This window comes from Entelurus aequoreus, linkage group LG09 (assembly GCF_033978785.1).
Source record: "Entelurus aequoreus isolate RoL-2023_Sb linkage group LG09, RoL_Eaeq_v1.1, whole genome shotgun sequence".
NCBI lineage: Eukaryota > Metazoa > Chordata > Actinopteri > Syngnathiformes > Syngnathidae > Entelurus > Entelurus aequoreus.
The window spans coordinates 27,064,556-27,086,438 of record NC_084739.1 but is presented as its reverse complement, the minus strand read 5'-3'; the positions used below and the strand labels follow the sequence as shown (position 1 = coordinate 27,086,438).

At 38.2% G+C, this 21,883-nt stretch overlaps 1 protein-coding gene across 4 annotated transcripts in view; it reads left to right on the top strand.

The window, feature by feature from the left end:
* macrod2 (mono-ADP ribosylhydrolase 2) overlaps positions 1 to 21,883 on the top strand; it is a 1,153,479-nt gene that overhangs the window by 821,438 nt on the left and 310,158 nt on the right. For all 4 annotated transcript variants that reach the window (XM_062058480.1, XM_062058481.1, XM_062058479.1 and 1 more), the window contains one exon: positions 15,506 to 15,579. In XM_062058480.1, coding sequence (XP_061914464.1) covers positions 15,506 to 15,579 — 74 coding nt within the window. The remainder of the gene's footprint in view (positions 1 to 15,505; positions 15,580 to 21,883) is intronic.

The window sequence follows — 21,883 nt, the reverse complement described above, 5'->3', positions numbered from 1 at the left end:
ATTCTATTCTATTCTATTATATTCTATTCTATTATATTCTTACCATTCCCTTTCAGACAAAACTGGCTCATCATGCATTAGATCAGGGGTGTCAAACTCATTTTAGCGCAGGGGCCGCATGGAGGAAAATATGTGCACACGCGAGCCGGACTATTAAAATCATGGCATTAAAACTAGAAAATAAAGACAACTTCAGATTGTTTTCTTTGTCTTACTTTGGCCAAAAATAGAACAAACACATTCTGAAAATATTACAATAAAAATATGGAAAAAAATACCCGCAGCGGTAAAGTTTAGATCCATGAAGGAAAGAAGAAAGTGAATGAATGTTTATAACTGAATACATTTACATATGCGTAAACAATTGTTTTCTTTTGTATTATTATTTTTAATGAATTAAGTAATGTTTATGACAACCTTTTTCCAAAATAGAACATGAGATACAACAGGATAATGCATACATTTATCATTTGTTTTCAAAACGGTTACAAAAACCTGGGACTCCAAAAATTTACTGTGGGACCCCATTTTTATGACTTGATGGCAGAGACCCCATTCTGAAAATTCCTAGCACCAACACTGATGGAGTATTGGTGCATGCAAAACAGCAGCTGGTGGCTGTGGCCTGCGGGCTTGTTCTAATACTAATCAAATATCATCCCGGGGGCCATAGATAATTCATTCGTGGGCTGGATCTGGCCCGTGGGCCTTGACTTTGACACCCCTTCATTATATGAATTAATATTATTATATGTTGTCTATGTTGTACTTTTTCTGTGGCATTGCCTGAAATAAACGAATACATGAAGGAGAAAAAATATGTTTTACCCTGGCTCATGGACTGGGAGGATCTAATGGGGAAAGAAAGGCTGTTCCACATTCTAGATTAGAACCTGCTTGTGCAAAGCCTCTATCTCCTCTGGTTTTGAACCTGGCTTTGGGCAAAAGGACCAAAAGACTTTTCAGCAATTTTAAATAAGTCTCGGAAGTGCCAGAATTTTTTTTTTGAAGCGTGTTGCCCAAAATCTCGCCGTAATGCTGGGACTTAGAAAAAGTGCACGAAGCACTGTACTAGACCATTCTGTGTGTCTGTAGCTTTAAAAGGAGACCTATGAGGATTTTATTCCACATTTAAAACATGTCCTTGTGGTCGAGATAAGCAATGGATTGGTGCAAATTTTGCGTACATTTTTCTCCACAGTCACATTCATAACCCACTTTCTGCATGTGTCTGCAAAATTTGTGTGTGGAGGCGTTCCCAGATTGCAAAGGAAACCACGCCGCCCTTGCTACAAAAGTAATTTATCTTGTAAAAAAATATACACTGTTAAATATACATATCTTGAAGATGAACAGTACCGCTATTTAAATAAACTTCATAAATATTATATAGATTCACCGGGGACAACAATAGGTGCACATTCACTCTCTCCATTGATGCAGACTGCAGCTGTATAAAAAGAGCTGTTTTAGCAGCATTTATGTCACTTCACGTTGGTGTTATTGTGCGCTTGCCAAGATTAGATACAATAATAATAAATACAAATAATTGTATCCCTCCTCATCTTGTGTTTCCTCAAACCAAAATGTTATGGACAAATAAAAAAGTAAGTACATGTTTTATAGTATTCATTTTAAAAGACGTACAACTTGCGAGAAGACATGAAACGAGAATGAATATGCGAAAGTTCCAACGTCAACAGTTTCCGCTGTGTGGGCTCAGCAGAGGGGGAGGAGGGTTTCCGACACAACATGAATGCTCACACATGTCAGTCAATGTGATGTCACTGATTCCTCACTGTTAAAAAAAAGATTCCAAAACCCCATAAACAGAGGCGTTGAAGCTGGATCATCTAGCTAGGGATGGGTCAGAGTCTGTATCATGTCAGTCAGGACGAAGTTGTGTGTTCATTACATCATGTGATGAATTACAATTTCAAAACACAGCGACCGTTTCTCTTAAAAACGGAGCAAACAAGTGAGAATTATATACATTCTCAAATCATAGATATGCTCTCAGGATGCAGATTACTGTCATAATGTCCTTAAACAGTCACCTTTTAATCACTTGCCCATCAAAAAGAATGCCTTCATTTAAATGATTAATTATCCTCTTCTACATTGCATAATAACGAGTAAATGATGCAAGTAACAATTTTCTGTCGACCAGTCAAAGCAACAACTAAAACTAATACCCCAACAAACGTACTGAAAAGCGAAGCAATATACACTATATTGCCAAAAGTATTTTGCCACCCATCCAAATGATCAGAATTATGGTGTGGGGTTGTTTTTCAGGAGTTGGTCTTGGCCCCTTAGTTCCAGTGAAAGGAACTTTGAATGTTCCAGGATACCAAAACATTTTGGACAATTCCATGCTCCCAACCTTGTGGGAACAGTTTGGAGCGGGCCCCTTCCTCTTCCAACATGACAAGGTCCATAAAGACATGGATGACAGAGTCTGGTGTGGATGAACTTGACTGGCCTGCACAGAGTCCTGACCTGAACCCGATAGAACACTTTTGGGATGAATTAGAACGGAGACTGCGAGCCAGGCCTTCTCGACCAACATCAGTGTGTGACCTCACCAATGCACTTTTGGAAGAATGGTCAAAAATTCCTATAAACACACTTTGCAACCTTGTGGACAGCCTTCCCAGAAGAGTTGAAGCTGTATTAGCTGCAAAAGATGGACCGACATCGTATTGAACCCTATGGGTTAGGAATGAGATGGCACTTCAAGTTCATATGTGAGTCAAGGCAGGTGGCCAAATACTTTTGGCAAAATAGTGTACGTGTCGAATATTTTGAGATATTTTACAATTGGTTAATTAGTGTCTCTACTATAATGTGTCCTCTATGGTAAGAAGATTTTTTATCCCAGAGACAAATTCTTCCCAAAAACACTTAAGATAAAGGTCTTTGGAAATGTTCTCATGCATTTCTTAACCATGTTTTTAAAAGGAGTTGTTGATTTTAGTATGTAGGACATCACTTTGATGAAACGTTTCCAAGAAAGGTCAGCGCCTCTGCCATAAAAAACGATCCATTTTTTCCGTCCGCCCTCCTTTCTTAAATACGTTCACCTCTCGTTGTATCTTTCTCCTTCTGTGAGATGCAAAGTCGGTCATGGTCACAGCCTATGTTGTGTTCGCACAGAAAGAAAGCTTGGGGCTATTTGACACCCACACATTGGCGCCTGAAGGCCTTGGGGCACTTCTCTGTTCTCTATCCAGGGTCACTGCAACTGTCCTGTGACCCCCGGTGGGGTGACAACCTTTTCTTCCTCTTTTTCCAGTTGACATCTTCACTGCCTTCAGGTAGAGCAGTCCTCCTCCATGCTGATCTTAACACTGGCTAACCATGACAGATTTATACATTGTTGGTTTCATGAATGAATTTCAGTCTGTTCATAACCAATATTATCAACAACCTTGCCCATTGGGATGGTATAGCTCGGTTGGTAGAGCGGCCGTGCCAGCAACTTGAGGGTTACAGGTTCGATCCCCGCTTCCGCCATCCTAGTCACTGCCGTTGTGTCCTTGGGCAAGACACTTTACCCACCTGCTCCCAGTGCCACCCACACTGGTTTAAATGTAACTTAGATATTGGGTTTCACAATGTAAAGCGCTTTGAGTCACTTGAGAAAAAGCGCTATATAAATGTACTTCACTTCACTTCATTGTCAAACTTGGTGGTTGGACCGCGAGCCTCCCCTCAGAGAAAATAAAACAGCCGCCTTACTTGCTCTGTCAGTCAGGCTACCTACCATCTTGATAATTAACAACAACTTACTAATGTCATGAATACAAAGGATTGCAATGTCATCATTTATTTGTCATTGTAGGAACTAAAGATATAATTTTCATTCGACAAGAATTAGTTTAGCATAAAAAGTTCAAACATATGGAATTCAATTGGGGCCAAAGGTTTTGTACATGAAAAAATAAACTTTGGAATTGAAATATGAAAGTTTGATTTAGTAAATGGGTTACATTTGTATGGCACTTTTCTACCTTCAAGGTACTCAAAGCACTTTGACAATATTTCCACATTCACCCATTCACACACTGATGGCGGGAGCTGCCATGCAAGGCCCTAACCATGACCAATCAGGAGCAAGGGTGAAGTGTCTTGCTCAAGGACACAACTGATGTGACTAGGTTGGTAGAAGCTGGGGATCGAACCAGAAACCCTCAGGTTGCCGGCACGGCCACTCTCCCAACCGCGCCACGCCGTCCCCTTATAACACCTACGTAAACGTTTATTTAGAATAAAAATAAGTGCACAGAATCTTTTTTCAGATTGAATACAAATATTACACTGCTGAACAAAATGTAAAAAAAATTTAAAAAATTAAAATGAAGTTTTGATGTTGAATTGTAAAAATTACATCAGTGTATTCAATGTAAAATTAAATGCACACCATCTTTTTTAGGTTTGATATAATAATTATATTTGATGCATTATTTTACATTTTAAAATCTAATACATTTTGATATTTGAGCTTCTGTTTTTTCCAAACATTGTACAGTTTTTTTTTTCTGTTCCTTAGAGTGATGAATGGAGAATCCTTCCGAGCAGAAACGCTATGGAACAAAAAGTAAATTCTCAACCTGCAGCACTTGCAGTGAGCAAACTAGTGTTAATAGCACAAATAATAACACACCTGTTCAGAGTTTTGCAGAATACAAAACAATATAGCCGTTGGCAAAGAAACATTCATAAATTAGCGGTCCCGTTTCATAAGCCGCAGGGTTCAAAGTTTTGGAAAAAAGTAGCGGCTTATAGTCCATAAAATACGGTAACAAGAGCGTACCAGCACATCAAGACCCATTATTAAAGAGGAATCAGTTTTAGCTCCTATAGAGGAAAAAATGGTATTACGTAGCCCAGTGGCGGGCCGTGCATTTCCCACCTAGGCCTTCAGTGATGTCCTGTGTCCAATAATTACTTCTCAAAATACCATCATTGATGTCACCACATGACCATTGCTGGAGAAATACTATACAGAAACACATTTACGTACTACTGGGCATTGAATCACCACCAACAGTGTACAAAACACATTATTTTCTGGCACATTTAAAAAACAGAAAAACCCGCAACAGCAATTAAAACATATCTTATGTGGTACTGCCAACATTAAAATTGCAAAAAACATTTTAAACGTGAACAAATAAAGAAATTATATACCTGAACTCACAATTTGTAGCACCCATTCGAGCTTCCGGTGTTGGCCGACATCGTCTCACAAGATGTAGTTTATCTTTAAATATCCTTCTTGAAAATGGCCTTGCAAACGCTGTATATGTTTTGTCTTGTCTAATCATAAAAGATGAAGACGAGGCATGTTGGCTTAGTTCTTAAAGTTTACTCCACAGCGTGCTCATCAAAAACATCCCACTGCATTCAACAACCTAAACAGGGCGACTGCGCATGCTATTCACTACTGTGGCACGCTGGGTAATGGAGTTCTTATATTACCTAGCTCAAAACATCACAATATATATATCTGCCTTAGGTTAGCTAGAAGGCCTTAATGGCAACAACTCGTGATCTGATTGGCTATCGCAACTGTCTGTCAAATGTTTGCGTCTGTGCACAGTAAGTGAAGGCCCCTGGCAGATTTGGTACAGCATGGCAACATAAACTATCTGAATTCTGATTGGATAAAAACTCTATAACCTAAAAGCAACAGCGCTGGAAGGAGCATAAGATGACATGAAGAGAATATGAATACTTTTAGATATTTAGGGAAATTAAATAAAAAAATACTTTTATCTTTAATTATGATCATGATTTCTGGTTATGTTAGGCCAGCAGAGAAGGCCTTGCTGGCCCTGACGGCCCACCACTGACATAGCCCTAAAAACAGTAGACTGACAACTGTTGAAGAAGCTAAGTGTATCCTCTGCAGCTTGAGGTAGTCTCAGTACACAAGAGCATATTTCATTGCACGCACTGTACATGCATGCATCCTGCTTGATGGCTTACTTCCTCTCACTTTATCAGGCGATAGAGCGCCGCCTTCTCACGCCGTCTCACCAAAAGAAAAAAAAAACACATGAGCTACCCAAGTTTGTTGCAAAAGTTCACTCGGCGGAAGTGAGGGAGGTGCGACGCCGACAAAAAGTTCTTAAGGCATTTACTTTCTCCCACTCTTTCTTATATTTTTGTGTATTCTTGCAAAGATTTCCTATTTTATTCGCCGTCAAGAAAGAACAACATTGAATATGTAAACTGCAAGCGGGATTGCTTAAAATGAATAATCACTTGGACATTTCGGCTTTACCATCCAGAGCGCACACAGTGCTCATAAAGGTGTTGTACATCAAACAAACGCTCTTGTCTCTGGCTTGCATCAGGGATTTGTGTATGGCTCTCTTTTTATTAACACACATCCCACATGCACCAGGCTGTAAAAATATGAATACATTTGTGGATTCTGCTTTAATATTAGATGGCTACCTCACTCTGTGGCAAAAGTACACGGACTAAGCCTTGTAATTAATTTGATAATGCTTTTAATTTTTCTCTAGAATTACTAAAAGGCGTGAACGTGCTTGATGAAAAGGTCAGGTGGTAATCTACCACATTTGGTCACTTTCCCTGTAGTTTTTGTTTCACACCACAAGATGTATTATGTAGACGTGATGTTGCCTTAGTATCTCTTTGTTAACAAGCTGCAGTGTCCCTAAAATTCTATCCCCCTCCCACTACTTGGCGATGAAGTAGAGGAGCCCCTTCAGCGCAAATAACATCGTACCACCTGAGTCCTCATCAGCGTCGCTGCACGGCACATATCCTATCAGTACGCCTCACGAAGACAAATCTCTCTGCGCCTGGCCATATTTCCAACATAGGACAGAGCCAAGCCAAGCAGCATAGAGACCCTGGAGGGCCCACCATCACTGCACCTGACGCCAGCGTTCCAGCCCTTGACGGATTAGCTTGCACTGAAACCTCCACATTCCACAGAGAGCGCCAAGGAGAATGAGAGAGGACTGCTGAGGCGGTGTAGGAGCATAACTTTTCAAAATTGTTTTCTGGACAATTCAGAACAAAACACCCACTGGCCACAACATTAGGTACAGATTTACAATAGAATGAGATCCATCACGTCTTATTGACTGCCTGCACGACATCAAAGCCTGGCTTTCAGCTAACTTCCTGAGCCTAAATGAAGACAAAACTGAAGTTATGTTGTTCGGTCCAAGTCGCTCTCCCTCCCCCAACGTTGACCTCGGCACTCTTACCCCATATCTCAGTGACTGTGTCACAAACCTGGGGGTAAAGTTCGACTCAGATTTTAAATTCGAAAAACAAATCAGCAGCGTCGTTCAAAAAAGCTTTTATCAATTACGCCAAATAACGAAAGTGAAACCGCTTCTATCAGGGCATGACCTCGAGAAATTAATCCACGCCTTTATCTCGACTCGTCTTGACTACTGCAATGCCCTGTATGTAGGCATTAGCCAGGCCTCGCTCGCCCGCCTGCAGCTCGTGCAGAACTCTGCTGCTCGTCTGCTAACACAGACCCGCAGACGTGAGCACATCACCCCTATATTAGCGTCCCTTCACTGGCTCCCTGTGCGTTACCGAATCAATTTTAAACTCCTTTTATTTGTTTTTAAATGTCTAAACAACCTCGCGCCAACATATCTCTCCGACCTCCTTCAGCCTTACTGCCCCACCCGATCCCTAAGATCAGCCGAACAGCTGCTACTGACGGTCCCAGACACAAGGCTGAAGCTTAGAGGTGACAGAGCTTTCGCCACTGCTGCTCCCAAGCTCTGGAACGACCTACCTCTTAGTGTTAGACAAGCCTCCTCTCTTACTGTTTTTAAATCTCTCTTAAAAACATACTTTTATTCCATGGCTTTTAACACTGAGTGATATCCATCCTGCAATGGCGCCCCATAATACACCTGCTGTGAACCTGTTTTTATGTTTTATTTATTTATTTTTTATCGTGTTCTGTTTGTGTTGTGTTGTGTTTGCTCGGTTCTCGTATTATCTTTTAACCTGCCCATTGTACAGCACGTTGGCTACCCCTGTGGTAAATTTTAAATGTGCTTTATAAATAAAGTTGATTTGATTTGATTTGATAGTGTCAAACGATATTTGTTAGATCTGTTTTTATTCCGATTTTGGATGGGACACTTAACAAAAATAATGGGAAGATGCACTGTAAATGGAGTTATATTAGAGTAATTCACCTAGAGCAATATATTCCATTTACCGGGTCAGTTGAAGACTGAAATGACACTATAGATAGAAATCCCAACTCTATGTTCCTCGTTAATGTGATAAAAGAGAAAAAGATCAACATTTTAAAGAAATGCAAATCCAATACTTCAACTAATTGTCATGGAATTGATATGAAAGCAATCAAAAAAGTTATTGAAGACATTTCACACTGGAACATTCCCAAACAAAATGAAAATGGCAAAAGTAGTACCAATTTATAAGACTTGAAAAAAACACCAATTCCCACACTATAGACCTCTTTCTTTACTGCCACAGTTTTCTAAAATCATTAAAAAAATATTCAACAACAGATTGAACAAACTCATGAATATAAGTGGAACACTCACAGACAACCAATGTGGATACAGAACTAACATTTCAACATCAACCATTAATCAAAATAACAGAGGAATTTACCAATGCAAAAGATGGTAAACAGTGTGCAGCAGCAGTGTTTATGAATCTAACTAAAGCATTTGACACAACCAATCATAATATCTGAATTACAAAATTACAACGATATGGCATCAGAGGCCCAGTCTTAAAATGGATAAGAAGCTACTTAACCAACAGGAAGCAATAAGTGAAGCTCGGTGAAAATATATCAACAGAGATAGAGATACCCCAGGGATCAATACTGGGACCAAATTTGTTCAATATTTATACAAACGACATTTGTAAAGTTACAAATGACTTAAAGTTATTTGTAGAAGACACAACTGTGTTTTGTTCAGGAGAAAACACACAGAAACTAATATAAATAATACAAAAATAAATGAATACATTAAAGAGATGGTTTTACAAAAACAAACTATCTTTGAATCTCAGTAAAACTAGAATAATGCTATTTGGTAACAGTAGAAGAAAAAGTCAAACACAAGTACTACTAGACATAGAAGATATTGAAAGAGTAAAATAAATCAATTATTTGGGTGTAATAATAATAATAAATAATAATAATAAATTAACTTGAAACCTCATGTAAAAAATGTAAAACAAAGTAGCGAGAAACACGTCAATAAATAAGGCAAAATATGTTCTAGACCAAAAATCACTTAATATTCTTTACTGCTCACCAGTGTTACTATATCTGAGTTATTGTGTAGAAATATGGGGAAATAACTACAAAAGTACACTTCACTAACTGTGTTACAAAAAAGATCAATTAGAATAATAGATGTTGGATATAGAGAACATACAAAACACTGTATTTATCAAATCAAGAATATTGAAATTCAATGATTTGGCGCATTTGCAAACAGCTAAAATTATGTACAAAGCAAACTATAACCTGCTACCCAAGAATGTACAACAATTATTCCCAACAAAAGAGGCGAAACATAACCTTAGAGAACAAATCTAACTTAAAACACTTGTATGCACGTACGACACTAAAGACCTTTAGTATATCAGTATGTGGAATTACATTATGAATGGATTAAGTAAAGAAATCAAACAATGTTCTAATACATAAGTGTCAAACTCTGGCCCACGGGCCAAATATGGCCCGCCGTGTAATTTCACTTGGCCCTTGAGGCGATATCAAATTAACACTAGTGCTGGCCCGCCGATTATATATTGCAGCGGTTCCGCGGTAACACCGCATTCACCGCTAATTCTCATACTTGCCAACCCTCCCGGGAGTCTTCCGAACTTCAGTGCCCCTCCCCAAAATCGTCATGTCTGCTTTTCATCCAGTCCAACGAGTGCTGGCCCAGTCACATAACATGTGCGGCTGCTGCACGCACACACAAGTGAATGCAACGCATACTTCATCAACAGCGATACAGGTCACACTGAGGGTAGCCAAATAAAAAAACTTTCACACTGTTAGAAATATACGCCACACTGTGAATCCACACCAAACAAGAATGACAAACACATTTCGGGAGAACATCCGCACCGTAACACAACAGAACAAATACCCAGAACCCCTTGCAGCACTAAATCTTCTGGGACGCTACAAGGTGTGTGTGTGTGTGTGTGTGTGTGTTCTGTTGTTGTGTTTATGCTGTGTTACGGTGCGGATGTTTTCCCGAAATATGTTTGTCATTCTTGTTTGGTGTGGATTCACAGTGTGGCGTATATTTGTAACAGTGATAAAGTTTTTTATACTTTCACCGTCAGTGTAACATGTATCGCTGTTGATGCAGTATGCGTTGCATTCACTCGTGTGTGTGCGTACAGAAGCCGCACATATCTTGTAACTGGGCCGGCACGTTGTTAGAATGGATGAAAAGCGGACGTGACGACAGCTCGTAGAGGACGTTAAAGGCAGTGCATTTAAGGCACGCCCCCAAGACTGTGGTCTGGGTGGACTACGAGATATAATGACTGATGAACACCTTGGTTGGATAATGAAGGTTGCCTCAGCTCAAAGCCTGAGCCCCGACATTAATGAACTAGCATCCCAGAAAAGATGCCAGGTATCTGGCTTGGGCACATCAGATTAGATCAGTGTGTTGCAAACTGAGCAGTTTAAAGTCCTGAATGGTTGTTTTATTCATTGTTATTTTATCTTCAAATTTATTAGCCTGTGGAAAAAGTTCATGTTGATATTTACCTCAGAAGGCTGCAAATAGAAAAGAGGCATTCACTTTTTATTTAAATTGTATTTGATATGCCATTGATATTTTTTAATTATTGTTATTATTATTATTTGAAACTCAATTTTGCATGTCACTATAAAGTTATATAAGCCTTGCTTGTTCAATATTCAATGCAAAACTTGTTTGGGTCCCTATTAAAATGTTAATTTGTTCAACCTTGGCCCGCGGCTTTGTTCAGTTTTATATTTTGGCCCACTCTGTATTTGAGTTTGACACCCCTGTTCTAATATGATCCAGTTTAAGAAGCTGTTCAAACTAAAAGTTTTACAAACTACAAAGAAGAAGAATTATGATAAACGTCATGAATTTATTGAAAATGGAATATTATCCATATTATTAAGTGAATCATAACAGATTTAACTATTTATGAGAAGAACTGATGTATTTAGAACACATTGATGTAAATTGAGTAAAAATTGAGAACAGGAAGTATGTGTTAGTAATTGCTATGAATTGAAAAAGGGGGAAGATTGCTTCTTCCTACTCCTTTTTGGACATGTTGTAAAGAAAATATGTAAAATATGTGATATATCATATTGATACATGTTTGAAATACATTTCAACCAACCATCAACAAGTTGAGGTCTGATATATGGCTCTTTGAAGGCAGCCAAATCTTGAAGAGTCGTTCAAAAGACTGACTCTTGGTTGTTGTTGTTTTCTTTTTCTTTATTTTCATTTTTTCAGAAGTTACTCATTTTTATGATGTGAATAATCACTGCTGGAAGTTATAAGATAAGATTTAAATCCGGAAATGTATCGTTTAGATAAAAAGGAGCTCATCCCCCCTCTGCTTCAGGGAATGAGGAATCACAAAAAACAGGTAAGATAAATAATTATTTTCATATAATTGCGACATTTGCATAATAACACCAACATGCAACATGCAGTAACATAAATGCTGGTAAAAGCAGCTTTTATATGAAGGTCTGAATCGATCGGCAAGTGTGCAGGTGTACCCAATGTTGTGACCAGGTGAATCTATACAATGTTTGTGAAGTTTATTTTCAACCGTGTCTGGAACATTGTCAAACAATAAATTATGATACTTTTGCATAGGGTGAGATGTGATTTTGGCTCCAGAATCAAACATCTTAAAAAAAATGATATTGACTGTAGAGCAAAATTGCTGCATAATTTACACTAAAGCATATGCAATACATGTTATGTAGACCTTTTTGACCACGGGGCCCACTCTAATATTAACACTGAATTAGTAATCTTACTTGTGATCTTAATCATATTCAAAAAATATATCTAACCCACTCCAAGTTTAAAGGCCTACTGAAATGAAATTTTCTTATTTAAACGGGGGTAGCAGATCCATTCTATGTGTCATACTTGATAATTTCGCGATATTGCCATATTTTTGCTGAAAGGATTTAGTAGAGAACATCGACGATAAAGTTCGCAACTTTTGGTCGCTGATAAAAAAAGCCTTCCCTGTACCGGAAGTAGCGTGACGTCGCATGTTGAAGGGCTCCTCACTTTTCCCCATTGTTTAAACCAGCAGCGAGAGCGATTCGGACCGAGAAAGCGACAATTACCCCATTAATTTGAGCCAGGATGAAAGATTCGTGGATGAAGGACGTGAGAGTGAAGGACTAGAGTGCAGTGCAGGACGTATTTTTTTTCGCTCTGACCGTAACTTAGTGTGGAATCCAATGAGCCCTTGTACTTTTCTCCTTTTTCTATTGTCGATCACAGATTTGTAATTTAAACCACCTCGGATACTATATCCTCTTGAAAATGAGAGTCGAGAACGCGAAATGGACATTCACAGTGACTTTTATCTCCACAACAATACATCGGTGAAACACTTTAGCTACAGAGCTAACGTGATAGCATCGTGCTTAAATGCAGATAGAAACAAAAGAAATAAGCCCCTGACTGGAAGGATAGACAGAAGATCAACAATACTACTATAAGGAGACACTGAACCAAACACTGGACCTGTAACCTCACGGTTAATGCTGTGCCGCCTGTCGAAGCCTAGCAATGCTGTTGCTAACAACGCCATTGCAGCTAACTTAGCTACGGGACCTCGTCAGAGCTATGATAAAAACATTAGCGCTCCACCTACGCCAGCCCTCATCTGCTCATCAACACCTGTGCTCACCTGCGTTCCAGCGATCGACGGCGCGACGAAGGACTTCACCCGATCATCGATGCGGTCGGCGGCTAGCGTCGGATAGCGCGTCTGCTATCCAACTCAAAGTCCTCCTGGTTGTGTTGCTGGAGCCAGCCGCTAATACACCGATCCCACCTACAGCTTTCTTCTTTGCAGTCTCCATTGTTCATTAAACAAATTGCAAAAGAATCACCAACACAGATGTCCAGAATACTGTGGAATTTTGCGATGAAAACAGAGCTGTTTGTATTGGGATACAATGTGTCCCAATACTTCCGCTTCAACCATTGACGTCACGCGCAAACGTCATCATACCTAGATGTTTTCAACCGGAAGTTTCCCGGGAAATTTAAAATTGCACTTTATAAGTTAACCCGGCCGTATTGGTATGTGTTGCAATGTTAAGATTTCATCACTGATATACAAACTATCAGACTGCGTGGTTGGTAGTAGTGGGTTTCTGTAGGCCTTTAACAGGATAAACCTTGTCAATTGATATGATACTACATGGTAATCACAAAGATTAGTTTTAATTCTTAGGTCAGGCTGATAACAAAAATAATTTTTTATCAAATGTACTGCAAAAGAAGGGACTAATGACAAATTAATTTACATACAATATATATATATATATATATATATATATATATATATATATATATATATATATATATATATATATATATATATATATATATATATATATATATATATATATATACCTGCTCAGTGGCCTTGTGGTTAGAGTGTCCGCCCTGAGACTGGAAGTTTGTGAGTTCAAACCCCAGCCGAGTCATACCAAAGACTATACAAATGGAACCCATTGCCTCCCTGGCATCAAGGGTTGGAATTGTGGGTTAAATCACCAAATGATTCCTGAGCGCAGCCTCCGCTGCTGCTCACTGCTCCCCTCACCTCTCAGAGGGTGAACATGGAGATGGGTCAAATGCGGAGCATAATTTCACCACACCTAGTGTGTGTGTGACTATCATTGGGACTTTAACTTTATTATGTTGTGCTAAAATAAATAAACTAAATGAATAATGAATATGTTCCTTAGCTGTCAATAAAATTGCAAATGAAAATACAGCTTCAGCACTTTAGTCACATTTTTTGCGCTGAAAAAACTTCATTTTGACTTTAGCTCCAAACTTCTTCTGTTTGATATTGTCATTACTACCACAAGTGGTGGAACAGTGCATTACAACTGAGTACCACTGCGGCCCATGCAGACAACAGCTAAATACAATATATTTTTAGGCGGGTGCTTGCGGCCCAACAAAAGGCCTTCGCCCTATGGTTAAGAAACACTGATCTAGACCACAAAGACATGTGTTAATTGTAGATTAAAATCATCATAGGTCCTTTTTAAAATTTCTCCGTTCAGCCCATTGGCACATAGTCGCTTTTGCCCTTGGAGGGTAAAAGCTTTTGGCCAGATGTTTTATTATGACTGGGATACATTCGGTATGTCTTCTGAAGAAAGCACACATCCGGACTTTAAAATCACTTATTTAATTCCCTTTCTGCTAGCTTTTTTTCATGACACCCTCTTCCTAGACAGCTGGTTGTCTCTCTGTGGGTTCTTTTCTCACCTCTTATTGGAATTATGTGTTGAAATGTTGGTCTATAACGTGTGGCAAAGGATTATTTAAAAAGGTGATATAGTTGTTAAGGTTAAGTGCATTTACGGAAACAAGAGGTGTTACAGCTGTGACCCGCAGACTGATTTTGCAAAGTTCTTGTGGCTGAGTTTTCAAGAGTTGAAGCTCAGTGAACTGTCTGCAAACTCGCATGCAGCCTAATGCAGCCTCCGAGCAGATGCGCTGTCACTACTGGCTTGTATGCAACTCCCATCTTTGCTTGTAGAGATCAGCAACACTTTAGCCTATCTAGATGTAACGCAACTATTCATGCAAGGCATGGGAAAGAACGGGAGTACAAACCGAAATATAGACGCACATATAGTGTGACTGAAGCTCGATAATGGTCTTTTTGTCTCTCTTTTTTCACTGTCAACTCAATAAACTTTCCACAACAGTTATTCATCGACTTTGACCTCTAGCGCTGTCAGGTGACAGGTGACATCATTCAGGCATTGTAAGGATTGATTGTTTTCGCTCACCTGTTTTTCATCACATCCGCCATAAAAGTCCTTGCAGCACTTGTAAGCCTGTTTCATAGGCCACGCCACGTTATATCCGTGGCCGTGACCCAGGAAGAAAAACAGATCTGAAAATGTGACCTGAGCAGTAACCAACCAGCAACAAATGTGGCATGGCCCTTGTACCAGTTGATTTGGGTTGAAATTGAGGTTGAGACCTCTGTCATTACAGTGAGATAGTGCCCTCTGTAATCTCTGGTCCTTTATGCAGGGATTATTAAATGCAAGGGTGCTTGGTTTCTTCTCTTTTTTTTCACTTTTAGGTTTACATATACAGAATCTGTCAGCTTTTCACTCAGTATTTGTCTGTGTTACTTCTACTCTTATTGTTTATTTGTTCTTCCCTAGGCTTTCCCAATGATCCTGCAGCTGACATCGCCCTGAACACAGTAAAACGATGGATTGAAGAGAATCCTAATTCGGTAGGACATGCTTGTGTGTCTATGTTCAAAACAACTAGTCCTTTGTCATCTATTTTCATAGACATGTTTTGAGTGACACAAAACACTAATTTTCATGCATCCTGTTATCAGACAGACACCTCATCCATCTTTCTCACTTCATCAACCATCGAGTTTGTGGTCCGCATGCATATCAAATGAAAAGCCAGTGTGAGACTAATCAGACCTTAAATGGTCTGTTGACTCTTTAATTTGTCTTTGCTGGGGAGAACTATCTCAAGGAAGAACATAAACACATCAAATAGAATAATCTATGATGGGTTTTAGTAATTAAGGCATTATTATCATTCTCTCCGTGGACTAAGGTCGAGTAAGTGTCAAACTAAATGTCAACGTCTTTTATGGTTCTTGAGCATTTGTTTAGTGGAATGCAAATGATCTCAAGGGAAAAGCATGTGAAATTGAATACATGTAGTGATTAGGTGATATTTGTAATTACTATACCGTGGTGAATCAGGAAGTATTAATCATTTGGAATAATAATCATGTCAGGATTTGAAATAATGCATATATCTAACAAATGGGTTGCACAATTAAAGAACCCATAGCGACCAAGATGAACCGAAATGTCATTTCACTAACAAGTTCTCTTAATGTATTTTTGCTTGTGAAATAATGTAGCACCCATAACAGCAATTCGTTTTTGGGTAATTGGTAGAAAACTTATGCAACTTGGAAAGCCCCCTTTCCATGGTCAGACTCGATATGCCCCTCTTTATGTGATCTAGAGATCTGGAGCCCATTTCTCTGCATAGACAGTGTGCATAAAAGCATGTGAAACTATTATTTTTAACACTTTATTGCACGTTTTTGTCGCCCTGGTTCATGATTACTACTTCAAAACTCATATGGTTAATATTATGAGCAAAAAATAAATATAAAATAATCTCCATTTCTGGACTTCCCCCGCTCTTCCATCTCCTCTTCCATAGACATCATAGCCTGTGTTTCCTCATGCTCTTTCAGCATTTCTTCAAGCATCTTAAGGAAAACATAAGTGGAAGAGGTCGCTAAATAGAATACTAGCAGTTTACCTCATTTTCTTTTATTTTTGATTGCTGGGTTTGTTGTTCTTTTTCTGTTTTCCCCAGGTTCTAACGCTGTTTTTCCCCATTTGAAAGTGATCATGATTTTGGGAATGACATTTGGCTTGAATCTTTAATTTTTTTCTATCCGAACTCCAACCAAAAACCTTCTTATTCAAAGTCAGAATCATTAAATTGATCGCAGTAAATTGCACCCCTGTTTCTCTTGCTACTTGCTGTCCATCCCATTTTGCATGAGTCAATTTGACTGGAGAGGTCCATACTTTCCTCATATTCCCATGCTGGCTGGCCCCTTCTTTAGTTGTATTGCTACAACCTGCAATGGCAGCTATGTTTGCTAATTATTTCAGATTATGCATGAACATAACATGAACCGGGATGAAGATACAACTAAAACACAAACCACGCAATATGAATTTTTTATTTTATTTTTTCGTAATTTTCAGGCCCAGAACTATAAAATAAGAGTCAACGTTATCAGCATTAGAGGGGACCTTTTTATGTTAAAAAGCTATCGTTACTGTACTGTATGTAGGGTAAAACCATGGACACAGTTGCCTGAGCAACAAAAATAAGTTTTGCAATCAAATGCATCACTGATTTAATCTTAAACTATTGTAAATTATTTTAAGTCAGCTCCAGTTACAATTGTCAATGTCCATGTGCATTTATATTTAGGTGTGTTGTAGAATCCTGTTTAACTTAATTGTGTTCTTTTTTATGATGATGATTTTTAATGGAAGCTGACTTTGTGACTTGATCCTCAGTGCTTATCTTTGATTGTGAATGTGTTTTTTTAGGCCACAACTTGATGTGCTCCAGCATCACTTAGCTTGTGTTACAGATGTCATGAACAAGTAGTCAAACAATGCCTGCTGCTGGATCACTTTGCAAGTGACGTGCGACAAAATCTGTGCGACTTTAACTAATGACTGCTGTAAGGTGCATCTGGGGAATGTTTTGACACTCTGATGTAACACACTTTCACATAGCGTACTGGTGATTGTAAATAGCAAGGTAATGAGCAAAGCTGACTTTTGTTTGTTGTATTGCTCCACATCCACAGTTGAGGGGCTGCAGCATCAGATATAAAAACAAGAGCATACAAAGGGGACCAAGCTGCTTCAATGGAGGGCTTTAAAAGTGAAGGCATACTGCATGGTAAAGTTATATCCAGATTAAAAATATCTTCTAAAATCCAAAGGAATGTACTGTAGATATAATAGTCCACACAAGCACAATTCAACACCAACAAAATACAGCTTTTACGGATATTTTAAATGGGATCTCAATGAAAGTTGGTTTGACGTTACATTGCCTAAAATACAACTAATCCATTTCAGGCACCTACAAAAAAAAGTAACCCAAAATTCAGTTCAGTTCAGTTTCAGTTTATTTCGAACATGCATACGATACAATGTAATGCATCACACAATTCCAGTTGTTTCATTACAGCACGTCCGAAAAGGAGTAGGAAGAAGCAGAGTTTATTTAATCCTACCCCTTTTCATACCATAGCAATTTTATCCTATTTCCTTGTTCTCTGTAACAGAACAGTGAACACATAAATAATAAATAAATAATATACCACAGTAGGCAAACAAATATTAAATACATAAATAATCTTTGTCTCAATAAAAAAAAAGGGAAAAAAAGGGTTCACGATGTTCATCATAATTATTGTTCTGTGTACTTTGTGAACACTTGTAGTTTGAACCGTCTCTTAAACTGAATCATATTGGTGCTTTGTTTGATTTTTTTGGTTAATCCATTCCATAATTTAATTCCACATGCAGATATGATAAAGGTTTTAAGTGTTGTACGGCATACAAATGTTTTAAATGAGCTTTTCCTCTAAAGTTATATTTCTCCTATTTTGTTGAGAAGAATTGTTGTACATTCTTGGGTAGCAAGTTATGGTTTGCTTTATACATCATTTTAGCTGTTTGCAAATGCACCAAATCGTTGATTTGCAATAATTGTGATTTAATACAGGTAAATAAAGGGTTTGCATGTTCTCTATATCCAATATTATGTATTATTCTAATTTATCTTTTTTGTAACACATTTAGTGAATGAAGCGCACATTTGTAGTTGTTTCCCCATATTTCTACACAATAACTCAGATATGGTAACACTAGCGAGCAGTAGAGGATATGAAGTGATTAGTTATTGCAGACAGAACAACAAAGTTGTGTCCTTGCTTCTGTATACTCAAATGTCTCCATTTTCAGGTACAAGTGCCTTTATGCAAATATGTTATGCCACGGAGTGTGTCTTTATAGTGTTTAAACATGTTTGGGAGAGTATATTTGTATATGTGTGTCTTTACAGTCAATAAGGTTAAATACATGACCAAGCTAACGTTAAAGCTAACAGCACTTCCAATGTCAAAGATAATGCTAAGCATATCCATACTGTCCTCACCTAATCATGCACTAAACGGAAAATCAGGTGTCCACGGCAACCAAAAGTAAACGAAAAGAGAGAGGGTAGAGAACAGAAACAGACTTTAACGTAGGAAAAAAGATACTAAACATAAGTCAAGACCTGACCCAGCAACGGGTCATGACACATGTTTCCCTACAAATGAGGTAGGTAGTGACAGTCGATTGTCACCGTTTTGAAATACTATATTCTTAAAATATATTATGTTTCTTTTGTATGTAATTCTTAATATTGCATTGTTATCGAATTAATGATTATTCAAAAAAATAAAACAATGGTAACAGTGACAGTGTACACAAACCTGAGTGCCGTAAAATACATCGTAAGGAAGTGATGTAGTCTTTACGCATGTGTGGACCGATCGTGTCTTCCGGTATCGATCGTTTAGTGACATAGCTAATAATTAGCAAATAATTACAGAGCCGACTTTTTCTTTGGGCATTTGAGTGAGCGGAACTAAACGCGAGCAAAATATTTTTGTCACAATGTTTGACCATAGTGTAGTTGCAAGCATTGTGTCATTGCTTTCATTACTTGAGTGATCTCAGTGATGTGTTGTAGGAAATTGCTTTTTTCCCAAATGTTATTCCTGCAACAGTCTACCAGCAATAGACCAGTAGGACCAAGCCTCTTTGTTTATCAGTAGCTCAGTGTGCTGTACCTGAAGAGCCAATGTTGTCAGGCTCCAGAGAGACGATTCATTTCAGTGTCGCGATAGGTTCTCTGCTCGGAGGACGATCCTGTTCTATTGTGGCTTTAAATCAGTACAATGGCCTGGCAAAGGATCTGACACACTTGGGTGGCAGTGTCCAGTCCCACTCTGGTCTGGAAATAAATATCTGTATTCTGTCCTGTCTCTTGTCCCATAAACGTGATTGCACGTGAGCACTTACTGAAATGTGGCTGAGGTCTGAAGATGCGGTTACATCAGAGGACTTTGTTCCCTACAGTGTGTTGTTGCTTCTTTGAGACTAGAGTGAAAAATGGAGAACACCGTGTGATTGATTAGCCTTGAGTTTATCTCTTCTGCCAGCATACTCTCACACTGATGCACCCACCAAAGAGCACCAATGTCAGTGTGAAGTTCACTCTTAAAAGCACCCAGTCTTTCATTGTGGAAGAAATAAAAACATTTCTGTGGCGGGGGCCCTTTAATCTAGATAGACCTGGGTGCAGGAATGATTCTTTAGATCACAATGGATGAAAGAATGAAGGGGTTCAGCCTCTACTGCAGCACATACAATAGAATGTGCGGGTTGCTTGGAGGACTCTCATTTCCTCAAGAGTGACTGACACTCTAAATCCAATACTCATCTGGTCTTAGTTATTTCTTATTTTCCATTCTAATTGGTTTTAATTTAGCCTGACATTGCTTTAATTTGCAGATGAAAAATGTGATCTGACACTTTATTTTGCAACCAAGGGTGTGTGTGGATGTCCGAGCTTTTTAATTAAGTGTCTTAGTCACGATTATTCTATCCTTGTCTTAACACTTTAGATGAATTGGTAGACTTTAATAGCCAGTGCTGTTTAACTCAAGACACAATTGATGTGAAGATTTCACCTAACACTCCTTTGGTTTTTGGCTTTGGCAAAAAAACACTTAGTTGTGTTTGTAATGTTTACAAATCATCATTCTTCCTTTCATTTGAATGATCAGTTTTTAACATGAGACAACAGATAGTTAACTCAATCTTAAACCTGTGCTGGGGATTTGTGTCAAATGCCAAGAGGCTGTAAGATACAAATAGAATATGGTGTCTTTTTGTATGATTCTGTGAATGGTTATTGGTTTAGTCGCTGAGAGAGATGAGCAAGATGAATGGTTGATGATAGTAATCTATATTCCCGACTTCACCTTTACAAAAAAATAAATAGAATCACCTGTGTTGGAGCAATGCTAAACTGGTAATCCCCTTATGATCCTGATGTTTGCTGCTTGCCATTATTTATTATTTACTTTTTACTTTTTAAATTATATCTTAATTATGTACACTGCTGCTGGAATTTTAATTTTCCTGAGGGAACTCTCCTAAAGGAATCAATAAAGTACTTACTATCTATCTATCTATCTATCTATCTATCTATCTATCTATCTATCTATCTATCTATCTATCTATCTATCTATCTATCTATCTATCTATCTATCTATCTATCTATCTATCTACTGTATATATACATCTAAATGAAATATTGCTTTGAAGAACGCAAATGGTTTCAAGGGAGCCATATTTTGAGCAGCTGTGTTGTTACAACGACGTCATTCCCCACCCACAGTGTTTTCAAAATGATGGCTTTGCAGGCATATTTTTTGAATGGTCTGTCAAATATAGTGACCATAATTCTATCTGCATCAGAGAAAGAATGTTAGAAACCTCTCCACAATTATTTGTACAACCCTGCAAAGTACATCCTTAAGTAATGCCTCTAGGACAGGGGTGTCAAACTCAAATACAGAGTGGGCCAAAATTTAAAACTGAACAAAGACGCAGGCCAAGGTTGAACAAATTAACCTTTTAATAGGGACCCAAACAAGTTTTGCATTGAATATTGAACAAGCAAGGCTCATATAACTTTATAGTGACATGCAAAATCGAGTTTCAAATAATAATAATAATAATAATACAAAAATGTCAATGGCATATCAAATACAATTTAAATAAAAATTGAATGCCTCTTTTCTATTTGCAGCCTTCTGAGGTAAATATCAACATGAAGTTTTTCCACAGGCTAATACATTTTAAAATAAAATAGCAATGAATAAACCAATC